The following is a 21,942-nucleotide window of genomic DNA, read 5'->3' as shown; positions in this document are numbered from 1 at the left end:
TTAGTGTATATTAGCACAAATGGGGAATGCTCTGTGAGGCCAGGGGGGACCAGCCCAGGATCTAACTACTCCGCTGTTCTACCTGATTGATCTGAGCTGGGTTGAGAAGAAGCCCTATGCCTCTCTAAAACAATGCTTTAAAAAAAATCATGAACTTGCTTATTTTGTTCCTGAACGTTAGTGGGAATACTTCTCTCGTGTTTCTCATTAGTTATGCTGGTTTGGGGATCGAAGTAGATATATTTTAGTTTATTAAGGAGGTGTCCAGGTACTTCTCTCTTTTATCAACAGATTTTAGTCCAAAATGGTTATTGAATTAACAAGTATTTCTTAAGCATTGCTGCTGTATGCCAGGCTTTGGGACTAAAACAATGAATAAGGTGAGAGACACTATAGGACACGTTACAAGTCCAAGGAGGCTTGAGCTGCACCCCATGTGCTAGTTTTGCGACTTGAGCCAAGTCACTTAAATATTTTGAGCTTTAGCTTACTTGTCTGTAAAATACAGTTAATAATAATTTTTAGGGTTGTTGATCTAAGACGTGATTCCACACCTGTGCAGTCCAGTAGAGTGAGACAGACATATCACCAAGTAATTGCAAAAAAAGTGGCGTGGCATGGTGGAGATGAAAGAGTGAGCAGTGATGATAGAAAGGAGTGTCTGCTCTGCCTAAAGAGGGACTCGGGAAGGCTTTACAAAGGAGGTAGTATTTAAACTGTGCCTTGGAGTGTGAGTTGGAGAGGCGCACGGCACATGTGAAACTGCTTGATACATTTAGGAAACTGCTGTTTTTTGAGGATAACTAGACCACAGGTATGGGCAAATGACAGACTGGAGAGGTAGATCACAGAGGGCCTGTGGTTGCTACCCTGAAGATCTTGGACTTTATTCTGAAGGCTGCTGGGAAGTGTTAAAGAATATTCAGCCATCAAATTTGCTGGTGGTGAGGTGTGTTGAAACTGATAGTTGAAAGTGTCTTTAAGCCATTATGTTTGAAGAGGGCCTGAAATAAGGTAATGGGAAAAAATGAAAGGAGGTGACAGATTTGAAGAGGCGTAGGTAGTAGAATTAACAGGACCTAAAAGCCATTGGACTACCTGGAGAGAAGGAATAAATAGCAATTCCCAGGGTTTTAGGCTAGAGATAAAAAGCACTCTAAAAATTATAGGGATGGGTTCCTTTCCTTTTTTCTATAGAAAAAGACAAATTGTCTTGAGTATAGTTTTCACAAAGTTTAGTAAGGTACATCCCAGACTGATTACGTAAATATGAGTGCCATAGAGGAGAGTCCTATTTATTCTGTAGGTGGCATTAAGGAAAGAGCTAAAGAAAACATAACTGTACTGTTTCCGATTCTGTGTCTCCCTCTGTCTCTGCCCCTCCCCCGTTCATGCTCTGTCTCTCTCTGTCCCAAAAATAAATAAAAAACGTTGAAAAAAAAATTAAAAAAAAAACATAACTGTATACATATTGATAGGTTTGAAAGTAACAAAGGTCTGAAAAAAATTTTAATGTGATTGGTTGAGGAGAAAAAAAAATTTTATGTTTAGCACTTTAGTGTTTTTAAAGTGTGCAGTCTTCTCATGTATGGAACTTGAGAAACTTAACAGAAGACTATGGGGGAGGGGAAGGGGAAAAAAGTTACAAACAGAGAGGGAGGGAGGCAAACCATAAGAGACTCTTAAATACAGAGAACAAACAGAGGTGAAGAGGGGTGGGGGAGAGGGGAGACTGGGTGATGGGCATTGAGGGGGGCACTTGTTGGGATGAGCCCTGGGTGTTGTATGTAAGTGATGAATCATGGGAATCTACCCCCAAAACCAAGAGCACACTGTATACGCTGTATGTTAGCCAATTTGACAATAAATTATATTTAAAAAAATAATAAAAAGTGTGCAATCTTGAATTTGCATTAGTGTTTACATATTATAACTAAATTTTATTTTTGTGAAAAAGATATTAGGATGAATAGTTGCTCTGAAATAAAATTTATGTACAAAATGTTTAAAGTATATTATTTATTCACTATTTTTCTTCTATTCTAGTTACTCTCTCTGGAAATGGAGAAAACGGTAAGACAATTTAAGTCTCAATTTAAGTAGAATATTTATGGTATCGTAATTGCAACCCGCTTGCTTTTATTTAGTGATGACTATATGTGTTTTTGTTTTCAGAAATAAAATCTATGTTTTTAAAGTTTAAGTAGGAGATACAGTATTGTGTTTATTCGTATTCATTCGATATCTTTTCATTTGTGGTGTTTATATAAATTGGAGTAGCTGTTATTTTATAAGGCACCTAGTACCCAAACTTCTTTGATATATTTATGTACATATTTATGCCTTGTGTGTTCTTCAGAACTCTTGACAGTAGTACTTCAAAGACTTTTTTTTCTTTTTTTTTTTAATGTTTAGTTAGTTATTTTAGAGGGACAGAGAGAGCTTGAGTGGGGGAGGGGCAGAGGGAGACCGAGAATCCCAAGCAGGCTCCACCCTCAGCATGGAACTGACACAGGGCTTGGTCAGTTTCATGACCTGAGCCAAAATCAAGAGTCAGGTGCCCAACCAACTGAGCCATCCAGGCACCCCCAAAGATTTTTAATATCCGTTCTAGCTAGGGTTGAAGAGGGGATTTTGTTTCATGACGCCCAGATTTTACTGATGGTTCTTCTGATAATGTGTTTGTTAAAAATAATGCTTTACTGCTCACAGACATCTTACAAAATAACCAGACTAAATTTGTGAATTGTATTACGAGTTTATTTTGAAAGGGAATTCTGCTTTTTGTAACAACTAGTCAACGAGATAATGCCTAGAGGGAAAAATCATTGCTCAATATTTCACCAGGATAAAAGAAAATACTAAGTTATTGAAATCAAATTTCAAAAATAAAATTTGATTTGAGATACAAAATCCAGAGGATTTCTAAAACAGTTGAACAGTTAGAAATTACTGATAAATACTTATTCTTATTGGAAAGAATTAGGCATTAAGCATGTAGATCTCAAGTTGCCTTTGACTCTGATTTGTCAGTTCTAGCCAGGGTTGGAGAGGAATATAGACTTCCCCTTGGTAGGCTTAATTTTCTTCCTTTCAATCAAAACTGTTTTCTATATGTGATAGCACAGATACAGAAAGCAGAGAAATTTCTGAAGTATTTATAAAAGAACATCTAACTTATTCTTTCTTGGGGCTATTTTGCCCATGTCTTTCAAAGATTCTTTTGATGGAGTTTTTTTTTGTTTGCTTATTTGTTTTTTTAAATTCACTTACAGGTGATTTTTGAATCAGATTTTTTGATTTATAGATTTTTTTTTGCTTTTATTTAATTTGCTTAGTTAACTAAGATTTTACTTTGTTACTTCTGACCAATGGTTTATAGCATATATATGTGACCAGAAGTTTTCTTACTAACAATCACATTATTTCTAATTTATTTAAAAGCAGTATTTCATCAGGGCGCCTGGGTGGCTCAGTCGGTTGAGCGTCCAATGTCGGCTCAGGTCATGATCTTGTGGTTCGTGAGTTCAAGCCCCATGTTGGGCTCTGTGCTGACAGCCCAGAGCCTGGAGCCTGCTTTGGATTCTGTGTCTCCTTCTCTCTCTGCCCCTCCCCTGCTTGTGCTCTGTCTGTCTGTCTATCTCTGTCTCCCTCCCTCTCAAGATTAAAAATAAACATAAATAAATAAAAGCAGTGTTTCATTACATTATAATGTGATAATTTCCATTTGTTAAGAACTTATTATATTTCAGGCATTATGCTAAGAGATTTATCTGTTTTGTTCTTTTAGCTGAGGGTTGAGATTTTTTAAAGCAGAAACCATTTTGTTCTGTGGAGAGCAGAAATACTCTAAAAATATATTAAATGTCTTTAAAAATATTTTGAGAGTATATTGTTTCATATGCTGACCTTAGTTGTAAGTAACTAAATGATTAAGAAGTTTAAAGTACCTCAAGGTTACCGTTTATCTCAAAGCTATACAGTAGTATACAGACGAAGATTGACAAATTTGATTGAATATGGAGGCCAGGCAAAAATATAAAGAAGTGAAGCAAGCTAAGTAAAAATAATACTGCAGACTCAGTAAATGCCTCACTGTTCATATAACAGTAGGAGACTGAGCTCCAGTATACTTTTCCAAAGGAAAGTCGAATGAAGGAATAATAATGAATCCATTAGGTAGACCATGGGGTTCAACCTGAAGGGAGCAGAGATTTTCAGAAACCAGAATTTTCAATGAGGGTGACAATCAGTTTTAGTGGACGTTGAAAAGAAAGCAAATTTGAAGATAGATGGGAGTTGTGGGAAAGATTTTATCTTGGCATCAGATGTTGGCTCTGAAATCGGATGTAACTACTAAGATGGTGGGTAAAGTGAAGGAAAATATACTTTTGGAAAATACGACGTAATGAAAAGAACCTTGGATTTTTATCAAGCGGATGTGGGTTTGAATTCTGGCTTTATCATTTACTAAGTGACACTGGGCAAGATACTAAATTCTCTGAGCCTCAGGTTTCACGTTTGTAAACTGAAAGAACACCTTCCAGGACTATAGGGAGGGTTAGAAATAAGGTATACATTATATACCTTCAGGTAGGCTTTCAGTGGGTGGAATTAGTGATCTGAGTAGCTGTGGTCAAACGTGGCTACTAAGAAGTCCCAGTGGTTTACAGCGCATACACCAGTCATGCACGTGGAGTTCCTTCCCAGCCGTGTCACAGCCAAGGTGATACTCTGAACAACACATTTTACACTGGCCATTGAGCTGGGCTGGAGGCAAGGAGACCAGTTGGCTTTTGCAGTGAACCAAATGAGATCAGCAACAGGATATGAGCTGTTACACTGAGAGTGGAAATAACGAGAGAGAGTTTACTTTGAAAGAGATTTTAGGAATTGGAATTTGAAGGACTTTGTGCCGATCAGCGGTGCGATGTGAGGAGTCCTTGGGCCCGGGCTTCCCGCGCCAGTTAACTGTGGGACTGGTGGTTCTGCTCTCTTAGCCACACATGCACCAGTATAACAGCAAAGGAAAAGGCTGGGTCCAACGATTGTTAATTTTTTTTATCATTATTTTATTTCAAAAGAACACTTTTTAAACCAGAAGTGAGAGAAAAATAACCTCAGACCAAAGGAAGAATAGTACTTCGAATTCAATACATGTTAGCTTTATGAAAACTTCACTACATCGTTCTTAATGTTTCTCATTTCACTGCAGACCAGTGAAAACTTTTATCATTTCTTTAACTTGGGAAACACTGAAATAGGGAACGTGCAAAAAGAACCAAATTTTGAGAGGAAATTAAGATTCTTGGATAGTAATGATAATAATAGCCAGTACTGGGGCTCCTGGCCGGCTGAGTCAGTAGACATGCGACTCTCGATGTCAGGGTTGTGAGTGCGAGCCTCACGTTGGGCGTAGAGATTACTTAAAAAAATAGCCAGTATTTATTAAGGATGTATTATGTGCCAGGCACTGTTTTAAATGTTTTGCATGTATTAGGTCATCAATATTAAGCAGCTAACTTTAATGAAACCAGTTAAGTGCTTTAACTGAAGTCTGAGCAGATTTTGGAGGGAGTATGGTGTGAAGAGGTAATGAGTTGCAAAAGTAATGGAGAAGGCTTATGTGGAAGAAGTAATATTTGATCTCAACTTTCAAAAGGAGTAGAATTGCAGACTTTTATGCTTGTGTCTGCTTGGTTTTGTTCAGTGGTTTGTGGTGCCACATTCCAAATGGAAAAGGACTTTAGGCACCTGGTAAACAGTCCTTGCTTCTTTCGGAAACCTGTTCTGCTTCTTTCAAATAGAAAAACTGCAGAAACAACAAAAAGCTTTGAATTATATCTGTGAGTTAATATTTGGAGCTAAGGGTGTTAGAATGTTACGCTAATCTACTTGGGAACCAGTTATGGCAGGAATTTTAAGGGGCTGAAAATTCTTGGGTACCCTTTGTGGAAAGGAGAATGAAATTTAGCGTAACTTTTCTGGACGATCCAGGAACTGAGTTTTTCAGATGACTCATTATTCACTGTGATGGGAACTCCCTGTATTACTTTCAGCTGATAGTTCCTTGGACTTAATGTTCATGGTGGTGGCTTCTGTCTTAAATAAGTTTTAAATCATTTAAAATGTAACTTTTAGATGTAACTTTTAGAAAGACCTTGAAATACACTGAGAGAAGGTGTTTCAACTTGAATCTTAAGCATTTTAATAAAATCAAATCTCTTAGACTGCAGTCTTTACTTATAAACCAGGCTGATAACCCTTAAATGCAGGAATTGAATGTTTCTTCATATCTGTAATTGTGACGTCATGCAGATAAAGGCGTTTACATATTTGATGTCTTCAGTAGATTTTAATGAAGGTTATTTATTGGATTAAGCCTCCTGACCCTAAATATTGTGTTTTAATGTAAAGCTTCTTCCTGTTTTCACCTGGATTCAATGAAATGTTATTTGTTTTTATTTACCAGGAAAGGCCGTTGTTTACCTTGTGGCTTTCCATCTGTTCTTTGTTATGTTTGTATGGTCCTATTGGATGACAATTTTCACATCTCCCGCTTCCCCCTCCAAAGAGGTAAATTTCATGTTGGTAAATTGCCAAATGCTGTAGCTAATTGTGGAATTATTTTCCCTGTGTTACCTTCGTTAAAACTTTATTACATAATGCATTTGTTCTGTTTCCGCTCATGAACTCGCTTGGTGACTCCACACTGTGAATGTGAGTCGTCAGCCCGGTCTCAGATACAACCCGCTCAGCTCGCTGAGATCGAGAATAGTGCTAACGTTTGCTTATACTGGTATTTTTCTGCCATGCTATGTTTTCTTAAAGACATATTTTTTTTTTATTGGAGTAAAAAATCTTAAGGGACAGAGAATTGAATTAGAGAAGTAGAGTTTATTTTTGGACACCTTAACGTATTTTCTCAGGCCTGAACAAATATGCTGCGACAGAAGAAAGTTTTGGTTGTGGAGAACAACTTGTCTAGGCTATTGTTTGTTATACTTTAGTATATCTAGTGTTTCTTCTAATTTGAGGTTCCATTGGGAAAGATAATGTGAGTAAATATTCATGTAGAGTAAGTTTTAAGACCAGTGTGTTTCTCCTGCCTTGACATAGCTGACTGACATTTGGTATAGCTAGATGGCTAAGAATATGCTCTCTGGCGTTAGGGTTACCTGAGTTTGATTTTCTGCTCTAACACATTACATAATGTCTCTGAACCTCAGTTTTCTCATTGGAAAATGGAGCTAACAAATAGTGCCTGTTTCCGTAAGATGTTTGTGAGGATTAAGTGAGATTCATTCACGTAAAGCTTTTAACACAGTACCTGCCGCATGGTTGGCAACCAGTGATGATGATAATTATTTCCCCTCCTATCAAATTCTTTCAGAATTATAGACCCTGTGTTTAAAAATGATATCAACGTTCATTTAACTTTTTGTAGAACATACATGCAGAAGAGTATAAACATAAGTGTACGCTTGATGGATTTTCACAAACTTTCACAAACTTTCACACCTTTTAGTAACCACCACCCAGTCGAAGACACGACACATCTCCAGCATCTCGTAAGCCTCCTCGTGCGCCCTTCCAGGCACCCGCCTGCCACAGACCACTCTCCTGCCCCCCTAATAGCATCAGTTTGCTCTGCCTGGTTTTGCACTTCATGTAAATGGGATCCTGCACTCTGTGTGTTTGTGTGTCTGGCTTCTTTCATTAACATTCCGTTTGCGAGATTCATCCGTGTCGTTGCATATAGTTGTGAAGCATTCATTTCATTCTTGTTGAGTATTCGGTTGCGGTAAATAACAGTTTGTTTAGCTGGGCTGTTGTTCATGGGCAAGGGCATTTGGGTGGGTTCCAGTTTAAGGCTGTTAAAAATAGGGCTGCTGTAAACATTCTTCTGCATATGCATACTGTATACACATACATGCATATTTACAAACGTACATATATAGCTCTTTTGGGTAGATGCCTAGGATTACAACTGCTGGATCGTATGTGGTGTGTAATTGAGCATTAAGAAAATGCCAAGTGGTTTTTGCCCTTTTTTTCTATTGGGTGCTTTTGTTTTAAGGGGTAGTGAAATCATCGATCAAACTTTGTGTTTCTTCATATATTCTTCAGACATTTGACAATAATTAGTCGCCCCTTAAAAGTTATGTTACAAACTGCCATCCATACCTTAAGCTCTGAGCTGAAAAGGAACTGATTTTATTGGATCACTCAATACTAGTGATGGCCGTTGAAAATATAGCATGTGTAGAAGTAAATAGTTGTCATTCTAGGAAAGAAAACATAGAATAAGAAAAACAGTCGGTAATGCTCTTGAGAAGCAGTACAGCGTAGAGGTGAAGAACTCAGGCTCCGGCCCCAGACTGCCCCGGCTCAACAACATTGGAGACTTCCCTCAACCGTCTGAACCTCACGTCTGTCCTGTAGAACGAGGACAATACTAGTGTGTGCCTTACGGGATTGTTGTAAACGTTGAATAAATTAATAATATACGTGGTTAGTAATGTTTATAATAACAGTATATGGTTAACAGCGTATGTAAAGTGCTCCGAAGAATACACAGCACGTAATAAGCACCATTTGAGTGTTATTTACTTATTTTGGTGGTTGTTTTGTCATAGTGCATCCATCTAGCATTCAGCCCAGGACCCAAGCCGTTACATACACCCCCATTCTTGACGCTCCCTCTTCTGAGAAGGTGAGCTTCTGAGAAGGTGGCCCTGCCCTGGCACGCTCTACCTTCCCGTCATAGAACTTACCGTCCGGTTTCATAGTTGCCTGGTGCCTTGAATGCATCACTTTGCTGTCCGTTTTTTGAGGGCAGAGGTCATTTTCATGCTGTTCTGTGCTACACCCGTCTCCCCACTACTTAGCACGTAGTAGGTGTTCACTACTGAATGAGTTGATTATGAAATCGTCAGGGGCGGCTAAGTTAAGCTAGGGTGACAGCCAGAGAAGAGCAGGAGTTTGTGGTTCTCTGATGGCTGACTGAGGTAGCTCCTCGTAGGAGTTACAAAGCTGTGAGGTGGCTCCTAAAGTAACTGCATCAAAAGGACTCTGTGAGCTGAGAGGTTAGAAAAACACTTGGCCATCAGACGCACGGAAATCGTTTGACTCTAAGAAGCTCTACATTTTTAGGAAAGTTAAGTTATACATACGGGTATTTTTTTCTTTTTTTCTTTTTTTTCTTTGAGTGTTTTTATGTTTAAGAGAGAGAGAGAGAGCGAGCACGAGTGTGCACAGGCGGGAGAGGGGCAGAACGAGAAGGGGGAGAGGATCCGAAGCGGGGCTCTGCGCTGACAGCAGCAAGCCCGACGCGGGGCTCGAACTCACAAACTGGGAGATCGTGACCTGAGCCGAAATCAGACGTTCAACCGACTGAGCCACCCAGGCGCCCCTGGGTATATTCTTCATTCTTTGTCAGCAAGTACTTAGCACCTCCCGTTTACCAGACTGTGCTAGGCTCTGGGAATTAAGGGAACAAGACAGACATGGTCCTTACATTTTAAAGGGAGACACAGATGGTAAACAAATGATTATAACTGTGATACATTTACCTAGTTTTAGAGTGAGAACATGATGATGGAGTAAAGCATAACAATAAAAGCCACCAGGGAGAAAAGCTACTTCGGGTCGTATGGTCAAGGAAACCTCTGAGGACGTGGCACCTAAACTGAGACCTCTATAAGCACAGTATCTCTCACACTGAAGTCTTAGCTCTTTGAAGGGAGGATCTTCGTTGTTTATTGCTCTGTCCCCATTGCCTCGAGTCAGACGTCTTACACAGCAGGCAGATTGCTAAATATGTGAATGAATGAACTGTGAGGAGGAGCAGCATCTGAAGAGCCAGCAGGCGTCTTCTGTCACTAGGCGTCTTCTCTCCGAGGACAAGATACGGCCCCATCGCTCCTCCCATCACCCTGCAGCGGCTGCCGGCCAGCTACAGGGTGCAAGCCGTGCTCCTTTGCACGGTGCACGAGACCCTTCGTGACAGCTACAGGGTGCAAGCCGTGCTCCGTTGCACGGTGCACGAGACCCTTCGTGATCTAACATCTTAGCAGCGTCATCTCCACTGCTTCTTCCTGGCCCTCGACAGCCAAGTCCTGTCTCGCGCTGACTATACCTTGCTGCGGTCACGTTGTCGTGCTTTCTGCATGCTGCGCCTGTTACCGAGATTCTCTTCCCCTCCTTGTTTTCCTGCAAGATTCCTGTTTCTCTCTCAGAACCCGGCCCGGACCCCACTTCCTCCAAGACACTTTCATTGCCAGTTCCCGCTCCCTCCTAAGGGAGCTTTTATCGTACCTGGCACTTACGCTGATTTGTAATTTGTACTTCTCTGTTGGCATGGCTGACCTTCCGACTGGGCTGTAGAAACGGACTTTGGAGGCAAGGGCCCCGTTGTTACTCATCTGTGGATTCCTGTTACCTGGAACAGTGCCAGGTTCTTAACTGGTATTTAATGTGTATTTAAATGGAACCATCTGAACACTGAATTTAAGATACTGGCGTTTTATAGTTTGAATGATAGCCATAGCTTTTAACGAAGACCAGAATCATCATCATAATTTCAGAACTCGAACCCATTAACATTTTTTTTGTTCCATTCCTCACCTAAAATTCTGGTGTCTCGTGAGATTTTCATTTCGTTTAAGTTTTTCACAGTTTGTGACAGTAGTCCTTAAGGCAGAGTGATGATGTTGAGGCCTGGCTAGAAATAGGACGGTCCAGGGAAATCTGTTCACGTTTTACGAGGAATGTCTCCCTTCCAAATACATATTTATCCTCATACCATATGGTTCTTATACTTTACTGTGAATGCGACAGGAGCACATCATGTCAGGAAAGAACGTCTAATTCAAACAAGTTACAAGTTATAATTCTCTTAAAAGAGAATGGGCCATTTCGCAAAGCAGGGAAGTACTTCATTATCTGATTCAAGAGGGGCTGGATCTCAGAAACGTCGTCTGAAGATTCCTACCTGCCCGGGAGGTTAGATACGTGACCTCCACAGTCTCAGGTTAAGATGATGGGAATCTTTTCTGACTGCTTTCTGTCCTTTTTATTTGTCTGCATTACTCCTTGCAAATCATTTGGGGATTTCTTGTGCCATCAAGATTTGAGTGTGAGAACCAGGTGAGGTCATCTAAATAGACTTCCACATCCTGAACTGTGCTGTCCGGTCAGGTTAGAGTAATAGTCTGCAAAAATCAAGAACATTTATTTTACGTTAGCAGTATGGAGGGACGCATGCTGGAGTAAAACTCAAAAGACTTGTATCTTAATGTCAGCTCTGTCAGTAGATGCGCAGTCTTAGAAAGTTCCTCAACCCAGAGCTCCTTCAGACATGCCAAACTGTTGCCTTGTTTGCAATAGGAGAGACTGCACTGCTAAGCTAATACTGTTATTATTGATGGTGGGGCACCAGGAGTATGAAAGTTTAGTAGTGAGTTAGCAGGTGGCTCAAAATACTTGAACGGAAAGAGATGAAACTCCATTCAAGCAAAACCCTGTAAGTAAAAATTGAGAAACAGAGCAAGTCTCAAGCCATTTTTAGTTGAAAAAGAAATTCTGTGAAATAGAGAGAGAGAAACTGGAAGCATCTATCTGCCTGAAATTATAGAGGCATAAGACTCAGGGTCCTTGAGATGCTGGGATGACCACGACCTGACAAGAAGAGCAGCCTGGACAGTCCTTTGTGGGGAAGGTGCTGTTCAAGGAAACGAACTGCAAGCTGGCCACACTGTGGGATTAAAGACGTGAGAGATGGAAACTGGAAATAACTCCATAAAGGAATCGCTCTTGGAGAAAAGGAGACTGTGCCTGCCTCGACAATCCTTAGTCATTTTGCAGAAAGTACTCCTGTTGGTTAGCTTTTTCAAAGCTGAAACAAAGTAGTGAAAGAATGGCTTGTCCTCACTGAGATATTTGGCCAGAAAATAGTTGGACCCCGTGCCCGCGATGTAACCTGTTACCCAAAGCAAGCGAACCTTTGGGCATCCTTCCAAAAATTAAAAATTTCTTGACACTAATTTTCAAACACCAAAGTTTTTCTAGTAGAAAGTGTATACTTAACCCTTTTTGGTTGGGAGGTATTTAGTTTTGTCTGTAGAAAGCAAAGATACACAATTTTCTAGTTCATATTCTTTCCCATCATTACAATAGAGGGCAGATATTTTTTAATCTGTCAAAGGTATGTAGTTTTGTTAAAACGTACTTGATTTAGCCTCTTAAATCTGAAAACAAATTTTGCCTTTTCTTCATGGAAGAAAATGTTTTTTGTTTGTTCTGGATAAAACTTTCTTTTTCTGAGTGTGATAGTTCATGATCATGGGATTAAAAAGAATTAATAGTTATTTCTCCTTTTATAGTTCTATTTGTCCAATTCTGAAAAGGAACGTTACGAAAAGGAATTCAGCCAAGAAAGACAACAAGAAATTTTGAGAAGAGCGGCAAGGGACTTACCTATCTACACCACATCAGCTTCAAGGAGTAAGAAAAACCAGTCTTAAGTTTTCCTTTCCGTAGAAGTTTTAAAATATAATTAACCCTGCCAAGATGTGTCTGCGTGATTTGACTATTAAATGGATATTGTAATTGCTGCAGATAATGTCTTCAAGAACAAGATTTTCCCGTGTTCTGTATCTTCTGTGGTATTTCAGAGATATGTCCATATATGTACATATGTTGATAACTGATTTTTTTTTTAAATTTTTATTTATTTTTGAGACCGAGAAAGACAGAACATGAATGGGGGAGGGTCAGAGAGAGGGAGACGCAGAATCTGAAGCAGGCTCCAGGCTCCGAGCTGTCAGCACAGAGCCCGATGCGGGGCTTGAACTCAAGGAGTGTGAGATCATGACCTGAGCCGAAGTCGGACGCTCAACCGACTGAGCCACCCAGGTGCCCTGATAATTGATTTTTTAAGGGGCTCACTATGAGTCTCCGTGCATTTATTTTCCAACTCAACATCATGGCTAAAAATTTCATTTGTTATTCTTAGTGAACCATCTTTTGGAAATTCTGGTTTGAATTTGAATATCGTGTGTCATCACAAGAGTAATTTTTTTTTAAGCAAGAATGCACGAACTTAGAATGGATAGGAATAAAAGACACAAAGGGGAGGAAGCCTGTTCCAGTTTTTTTTTTTTTAATGTTTGTTTATTTTTGAGGCTGGGGGAGGGGTAGAGAGCGAGAAAGAGGATCCGAAGTGGCTTCTGCGCTGACAGCAGTGAACCCAGGGTGGGGCTCAAACTCACTATGAGTTCGACCTGAGCCAAAGTTGGACGCTCAACCGACTGAGCCACCCGGGTGCTCTCTGTTCAGTTTTTAAAACTACTATTCAGAGAGCCAAAATTTGAACTCAGGTTAGTCTGGTTCCAAAGCCACTGGTATTTCCGCTGTCCCACTTCCTGCACTGAGGTGGGTGCTCCTCCAGCACCTTCCTTTTCTCAGGTGAGAGTCTTACGATAGGGATGAATTTCTGAGTGACCAGTGTGGTCACTTCAATATAGGAAATTGTTTTACGTTATGTATTACGTACCTCCTGAGTTTGTTCAAATAGCAGATACTGTAATGGCCGACAGTTACTCAGTTCTGAGTGCTTTACACACACTCATTTAAACTTCACAACAGCCCTGTGCCGTAGACACTGTTGTCTTCATTTCACAGGTGAGGAGACTGAGACACAGAGAGGTTGATAACTTGTTCAAGGTCAGACAGAGACTATGTGAAAAATTGGCATAAAATCGAGGTGCTGTGACCCTAGAACCCACTATGCTGCTGAACTCCGCGGGGAAGCAAAAGGAACTTTACTTTCGTATAGTCACATACAAGTTGTGACTAAGGAAGTACAAAGTTTGTGCCAGACTTTAGGAGGGGATATTTGATTTTTAAATTTTTCGTGCGCTTAATACTATTCATTTTGCACGACTAATACGTTGCCATACATAACGAAAACGTGAATATCAGATCAGACCCCAGCTTTTCTATTACTAGTGTAGCGAGAGTCACTAGCTTTGTAAGTGCTTGTGTCCTTATTTTCAAACAAGGCTAAACATATCTACGTCTTTGGGTTAGTGGAAATATTAAGTGAGATACGTAAATGAGATGTGCATTTAGTGTAGATCTTGGTATATAATTATAAATTTTCAGTAAATGACAGCTAATATAAAATAATCCTTTTTCTATTCAATCATGAAAAGTGTGGTTTACAATAATTATTTGTGCTTCTAGTTCTGTAGATTAGACGTTCTTAACCTGAAATCCAAGATTTTGAAGAATTTATGAATCCTGAGATAATATGCAAAGTTGTGGGTACGTGTAGCTTTCAGAGTAGCCCATTCATAGCAAGATCATCTGATTTTCAGAGCAGTACATGTGTCCTGAAGCGTTAATAGCCGCTGATGTAAAATCTTTACACTTTAAGCTTTATTATTTTTCATTAATTATAATGACTTTCCTCTAATCTGAATAATGTCCTTCATCTATTCAGTCTTACACACTTTGCTGGTGATGATTTAATCCTCGGGACAACTCTGAGGCAGGTGATGCACTTGTCCTCATTTCAGAGATGAGGACAGGAGGCACAATGAGGGGTCCAAAGTCCCCGAGTGAGAAGGTCTGAGATTCACAGCTTCTCGCCTTCTGACGACAGGCAGAGTCCTAGCTCTGGAGCACTGTTTTATACTGCACTTCTGCTGCTCAGAATTCCAAACTTTGGGGACTTTTATTCTTTTTTCTTGTTGTAGAAGTCAAATCTATTCATTCTTTAAAAAACAAAATTACAGAAACACGTATTATAGGAAGTGGACCTTCCATAGGCCAGAGACGAATGAAAGTGACAGAGTGGCCTCCACAGGAAGGATCTCCGGGGGCAGAAGGGAAGCTTTTCACTCACTTCCTCTTTGGTCTTTTTGAACCATGTGGACATATTATTATCTATTCGTCAAACAAACAAAATTTAGTCTCCACAGGGTGGATCCAACCAACGTCTCTCTCCCTTTGTCCCACACTGTTTCCCTGCATCAACTCTGTGCTGAAGCACTCTGTCTTTCCCCACCTTTTTGAAATGTCTTTTCCTCTGCCTAGAATGATTATTTTTTCCTCTTTAAATCCAGTGTAAGTTTTAATGTCTACTTTTCACCCATTTCTATTCACTTGAACAAGAAGTGATTTTTAAACGTGCTTGGAACTTCTCAAATTCTTACCTTGTCGATCACAAATCACAGCCTCATAGTCATTTCTGTTTATCTCACCTCCTCGACCTGATTCTAAGAGTCTGGCAGTCAGGAGTTTCTCCCGTGGTCCCTAACGAAGTGTCTCATTAATAGGCCCTCGGTAGGTGTTTGTTGAATGAGTCTGTCCCTCCTCCGGGGCCACTCCTGCGCTCCCTGCACGTCACTCGCGTGCGGGGGCCGTGCCGACCTTCTCTGTGTCATCCCAGTTCTGGTGTCGCACCGTTGGTGCACTTGCGAATCTAACTAGCCTTCTCTCCGTGATTTTTCCCATCATAGCCCGAACTTCTATCTTATCAGGAATTGTCATCATATATTTACCAGAAATAATTTTTATTATCCTATGAATCACACCTGCTTTATTGAGAATCTGATATGTTCTAGAAGATTTTGTATTTAATCTGCACGGCAGTGCCTTACACCTGGTATTATTTGCACTCACACAGGAGGAAACTGAGGCTCGTGGAAAGTGAGTTACGGACCCAGTAACTGACGCGGTTGGCTGGAGAACTGGCATCTCACCCGACTGGTGACAGAGTCCCTGCTGCTCCCAGCACAGTGCACTGTCACCACACCCTTACAGGCTGGCTTTTCCAGAGCCTATCAGTTTCCTCTTGGTGTCTGTGTTCCTCTGCTTTTTTTTTCTTAATGTTGATTTTACTTATTTCGAGAGAGAAGAGGGCGGTAGAGGGGCAGAGACGGAGAGAAAGAATCCCAAGTAGGCTTTGCGCTGGCAGCATAGGGCCTGACGTGGGGCTTAACCTCATGAACCGTGAGATCACGACCTGAGCCGAAATCAAGAGCCAGACGTTTAACAGCTGAGCCACGCAGGCGCCCTCGTCCTTTCGTGTATTCGCACGGAGACTGCTGACCTTTTTCCTCTCTTCTCCCCCGGTTTTCTCCTAAAACTCTTGCTTCTCCACTTAATAAATTACCGCCAACTTCTTCCTTCTGCTTTCAGGTATGCGTCAAAGTATGTCTCTCTTAAAAACAAAAAAAAAAAATTCAGGGCACCTGGGTGGCTCAGTCGGTTAAGCACCAGCTGTTGCCTTCGGCTCAGGTCCCGGCCTCACAGTTCGTGGGTTCAAGCCCCACATCGGGCTCTGTGCTGACAGCGAGGAGGCTGCTTGGGATTCTCTCCCCGCTCCCCGCCCCTCTTTCTGCCCCTCCCCCACTCACATACACTCTCTCTCTCTCTCTCTCTCAAAATAAATAAACTTAAAACAACAGTCACAACAAAAATTCGGTTCTGTTGATATTCTTTTTTTTTTTTTTTTTTTTTTTTAACGTTTTATTTATTTTTTTTGAGACAGGGAGAGACAGAGCATGAACAGGGGAGGGTCAGAGAGAGGGAGACACAGAATCTGAAACAGGCTCCAGGCTCTGAGCTGTCAGCACAGAGCCCGACGCGGGGCTCGAACTCACGGACCGAGAGATCATGACCTGAGCTGAAGTCGGCCGCTTAACCGACTGAGCCACCCAGGCGCCCCGGTTCTGTTGATATTCTAACCACTGTTATATTTTGAGTTAGATCCTCTGGTAAGCTGTCTGTACCCAGGGCCTGTGTTCCCTCCCACGTGATTCCAGACAGCCGGCCTCCATTCTCCCTACTTGAGCTCAGTGGCTTTTGCCCTCTGACTTCTTGAGAAGCTTTCTTCTTTTTGCTTTTCTAGTATAGTTCTGTTCTGCCTCCTTGAATGATGATTCATCCTCCTGAATTTTTTTCTTTTTTTTTTAATTTAATTTATTTAAATTTTTTTTCTTTCTTTTTTTCTTTTTGGAGAGAGAGAGAGAGAGAGAGAGAATGGGAATCTAAAGCAGGCTCCCTTCTCAGTGCAGAGTCCCATACAAGGTTTGATCCCACGACCCTGGGATCATGACCTGAGCCAGATTCAGGAGTCAGATGCTCAGCCAACTGAGACACCCAAGCGCCCCTCATTTTTCTATTTCTTCACTTCACAAGGGTGCCCTGCCCCAATTCTTTTTGTACTGTTCCTTCAACTTTTGTTTTCAGTTATGGAATTCTGACACCGTGATATTGTGATCATTCGTTTATTATGTCTCAATTTGTTTTCTTTAATAGTTTTCAAGAAGGAGTTCACTTTCCTCATATGAATTAGAGCAGATGCAAGGACACTGTCACACCAGCACTCACCTGTATCCCAGACCCTTTCTTGTACGTCAGGTACACGGGCGGAGTTGCAGCTACACATGAGGATTGCTTGTCTGCCTGGAGGCCTCCCACCTCCCTGCCCCAGGGCTGCAGCGTCCTCCCTGGGGATGCAGAGGGAAGAAGGTGCAGCCCTCTCCCCCTGGGGGCCCAGGACCCATCATTTAAGGCTTCCCACTCTCCTTGGCCTGCGCCGCCCAGTTCAGCATCTCCCGCTTGGTTCCTGTTCTGGGTTTCTTGCACCGATGTGTCTGTGATCTGTGGGTGTCCGTGGGATGAGGTGAGCTCGGGGTCGTGCTGCTCCATCGTCTTCCCAGGCCTCCCCCAGGACAGCTGTCCTTGAGCCACCTATTATCCAAACCTACAAACCCAAACAGAACTGGGCGCATCAATTCAGACTTTAATACCGTCAAGCAGTATTTGCCACATGGCAGAAACTCTCTGAATACAGTACTTGCTGCCTGAATGGGTGAGAGAATGAATCCGTGAAAAACGCCTACCCCAGGCTACCCGCCCGGCCCGCCCTCACCTGGGCTCCCTTCGGTGGTTTGCCGCCTTGTTCATCTAGGTGCCCTAGACCAGAAGCTGAAGTTTTCTGATTGCTTCCTTTTCCTCGGTTCCTCTATCCGCTCAGTCCTCAAGATCCACCACAAGTCTTCTTCAAACGTCTGTTCAGGGGCGCCTGGCTGGCTCGGTCGGTTAAGCGTCTGACTCTCCGTGGCAGCTCGGGTCATGACCTCACGGTTTTGTGAGTTCGGGCCCCGCACGGGGCTCTGTGCTGACAGCACGGAGCCTGCTTGGGGTCCTCTCTCTCTGCCCTTCCCCCACTCACACTGTGTCTCTGTCTCAAAACACGTAAATAAAAACTGAAAAAAAAAAAGTCTGTTCAGTTTAGTCTCCTCTCAGGGCAAAATTACCATCTCAGAATTTTGAGTAGAAGAATAGAGGAAAAAGAAGCTAAGATACTCTTGACCCTCTTACTTAACCGCCAGTTCAGCTGTGTTTAGCCTTTGGGCAGATTACTTCCTCTCGACTTTGGGGTGTTTTTCATCTGTTGAATGGAGAGATCAGCTAGCACATTCCTACGGTCCTAAAGCTTTACTTTTTCTACATTGTCTGGTTTTACCTCCCTAGTGTCCAACCGCGGTGATGGGGTGAAGGCCCTCTAGAAGGCCCTCAGTGTAGTACGGCTTACTCATTTAAGGAGCGGGTGTTTACCTACATCCCCTTCATTTTAAAGACGTCTTTGTTGAAATTACAAAAGTAATACATGCACACGATTTAAAAAAAAATTTTTTAGGGCACCAAATGAAAAGTGAGGTTGCCCTTCACCCTGGCAGTGTTCTCCGGGGGGACCCTGTTACATCCTCGCAGAAAATTTTCATACTTGGCAGAGTACTACAAAACTTACATGCAATTAATATATTTCAACAACTAGAGTGGATAGATAGGTATTAACCAATACAGATTTAGTTACCTGGATAGTGCCTTTTAGCAAGTATAACATTGCTTCAAAGCTTCAGAATAGCACTTTGTCTCTCTTACATGTTAATTCACCTCTAGAAGGTGGATATATTTTATTGGGATATGTGAAGAGGAAAGAATATACTTATTTCCCTCAGAGATGTGAAATATATTCAAACTGTTCTACAGTTTGCTTTTTTTCATCTGATATATTTGCATTTTTCCAATTTAGGGTGCGTGTGTATTTTGTATGGAAAATTCTCGTTAAAGTCTGCGTAGTATTCCACTGTATGGATAGATATAAAATGCCTAGCCATTTACATAATTTAAGTAATTCATAATATTTTATTGTTAAAAATAATACTATAGTGAACATGTCTGTAGAATCTTCTAGAAGTAGAAATCCTGGGTCAGAGAACATATACATCTTAAGTTTTTATAGATGCTCCCAAATTTCCTTCCAAAAAGATTGTAACACACGACATCGTCCGTGCAATTTTTAGAGGGTATCGTTAATTTAAATTTTTATTTGAACCTATTTTCTGTGCTAGGAAACAAACAGTAATAGTACAGAAAATAGGCTCAAACAAATAGGATCACAAGTAATAGGCAGCAACTTAGGCTTTTTAACTCTCGCCCCAAAAAACCACCGAAAAATATGAGATGGTGTCAGGAATTGGTGGGTATTTCCAGTATCTTAAGGGCAAGACTGCAAGACAGAACTGAAACCAGAATTGGAGAGCCAAAGCTGGGACTCTGTGGAGCTTGTTTCTCCTGGTTCCTGTAGATCTGTTTGATCTGTAACACTGTCTGCCTCCAAACGAGTTTTCGTTTTTTCCCCAAGTCACATGGCAGACTATCACCGTCGCGTGTTTCCCAGCTCCAGTGCTCCGTCTCTGTGCTGCATCCGTGGGAGACAGAGCACGAACTAGAAGGGGGAAGGGTGGTCTGGACTTGTTCCCCAGAGGAGGAGAGAGTGGCTTTTCGACCAGGCAGATATGCCCCAAAGAAGCCCACTACACTTAGAATATCAAGTAGAGTATTTGCCATTTAATTGCTCTAATCTGTAAAAGTTTCAACAGTTTGCGAGAGACCTTTGGCCTTGTTGCCAAGTCGGTACAATCTGTTTGCTTTAGAGGCCGTCACGCAGAGAACAGTGAGCATCTAACTATGATGATATTGTCGTTATTCATCCATAATCATGGTTTAAAAAAGTACTTTTTGAGGGGCACCTGGGTGGTTCAGTCGGTTGAGCATCCATCCGACTCTTGGTTTCAGCTCAGGTCATGATCTCATGGTTTGTGAGTTCTGCATTGGGCGGAGCCTGCTTGGGATTTCTCTCTCCCTCTCTCTCTGCCCCTCCCTGGCTTGCTCTCTCTCTCTCTCTCTCTCTCTCTCTCTCTCTCTCAAAATAAGTGAACATTAAATTTTTTTTTAAATGTTTAGTTGCCAGTTTCACAGAGTTATTTGTAAAAGAATGAAAGCAAATGTTATAGTCAAATTCAGCTTGTGCATCCTTCAACAATTTCCTTTTAATTCTTAAATGTAGCCATCAGATATTGTGAAAGATGTCAGTTGATTAAACCTGACCGGGCACATCACTGCTCAGCATGTGACATGTAAGTATGACTCATTTGTTTTCATTTAACCCTAGCACTGCACATTGGTGACGGGAGAATAGTAGGGGATGGAATATTTTGTATGCTTTATGCTTAGCAAAAACGCTTCATCCTCTCCAATTACTTGCTATGTATGCTGGGCTAACAAAAATATTTATATAAGCTAGAATATACTTTGAAGTAATCTCGCTTCCTATACTAGTTGATAGAATGTTTTTTAAATATACTTCCCATGCTTACGCCTAATGTAACATTGATGAGCAAGTAATAACCCCTTTGAGAAAGATAACTTTAGCTCGCGGATTAAAAAGACTATCATGACAATATTCTTGTTTATCTTGTTAATATTAAAACATAACAAACCACAAACATACTGTTTTCAGTTACTGTCTGTGACATCGTTCCCAGAAAAATTTGAAAGATTTTATTTTATGTGCACTTTTGAGAAGATAGTGTGTTGAAGGAAAGATCTATAGTTTAGGAATCTCTGCTAGTCCTTGAACTGTAGTTAGGTTGTTTAACATTCTGGGTATTAGTTTATTCATTTCTTATGTTACAGCAGTCCCCTCTTATCTGTCTGAGGATATGTCCCAAGATCCCCAGTGAATGCCTGAAACTATATACACTATGTTTTTTCCTATACATACATAACTATATGAAAAAATTTAACTCCTAAATTACGCACGGTAAGAAATTAACAACAGTAGCTAATAATAAAACAATAGTTACGACAATAGGCTGTAATAAGTGTATGTGAATGTGGACTCTCTAAAAATGTCTTACCGTGTACCTACCCCAACTGGGAAGAGATGAAGGGAGGTGGGTGACATAGACCCTGTGACGCAGCGTCTGGCTGCCGCTGACCTTCTGGGTGCGTCAGAGGGAGGATCATCTGCTTCCAGACCGTGGGTGACTGCTGGGAGCTGAGACGCGGAGAAGCAACTCTAGATAGGGGAGACGGCTGTATTTGAGATGTTCTCTGGTCTGACTTCATACAAATCTGGATTATGTGTATTGGCGGGGAGGCAGATTTGGAGGGGTTTTTTTAAATTATAAAAGCATAGTCGTGCTCATCTATGGAATCCAATTTTGTGAGTTGTGTGGAAAAAATAACCATCTACAAGCCCATCGTTGGTAATATTTTAACATATTTGCTCCTATGGTTTTATTTTTATGTCTTGCATGTGGTTAAAACAGCCTAGGGATTTCTGTGTTTCATTTTATCTCCCTCAGCTAATTTGTAAGCGGGACCTGTCTAAGTGACCTAGTGTTACGTGTACCATATCAGTATATTAAAATATCATTTGATGTGGTTCAAAGCAGTTGACTGTGCACAACTGAATTCCCAGTATTAAAAATCATTATTTCTTACCTGTAAAAGTACTTGGCGAAATATCAGAAATATTTTTGAGCCTAATGTTCACTGGGTTGGTTTTTC

The 21,942-nt window shown here is 41.1% G+C and overlaps 1 protein-coding gene across 4 annotated transcripts in view; it reads left to right on the top strand.

Moving 5' to 3' along the window:
• The window catches only part of ZDHHC20 (zinc finger DHHC-type palmitoyltransferase 20), a 75,167-nt gene that overhangs the window by 23,594 nt on the left and 29,631 nt on the right, over window positions 1-21,942 (top strand). For all 4 annotated transcript variants that reach the window (XR_006296585.1, XM_043575007.1, XM_043574997.1 and 1 more), the window contains exons 2-5: window positions 2,047-2,073; window positions 6,473-6,576; window positions 12,387-12,507; window positions 20,435-20,504. Coding sequence is in view for 3 of the 4 variants with exons in the window: in XM_043575007.1 (XP_043430942.1) it covers window positions 2,047-2,073; window positions 6,473-6,576; window positions 12,387-12,507; window positions 20,435-20,504 (322 nt within the window). In the remaining variant the exon portion in view is untranslated. The remainder of the gene's footprint in view (window positions 1-2,046; window positions 2,074-6,472; window positions 6,577-12,386; window positions 12,508-20,434; window positions 20,505-21,942) is intronic.

Source organism: Prionailurus bengalensis, chromosome A1 (assembly GCF_016509475.1).
Source record: "Prionailurus bengalensis isolate Pbe53 chromosome A1, Fcat_Pben_1.1_paternal_pri, whole genome shotgun sequence".
Taxonomy (NCBI): Eukaryota; Metazoa; Chordata; class Mammalia; order Carnivora; family Felidae; genus Prionailurus; species Prionailurus bengalensis.
The sequence above is the reverse complement of the archived record's forward strand: the minus strand, read 5'-3'. Positions and strand labels throughout refer to the sequence as shown.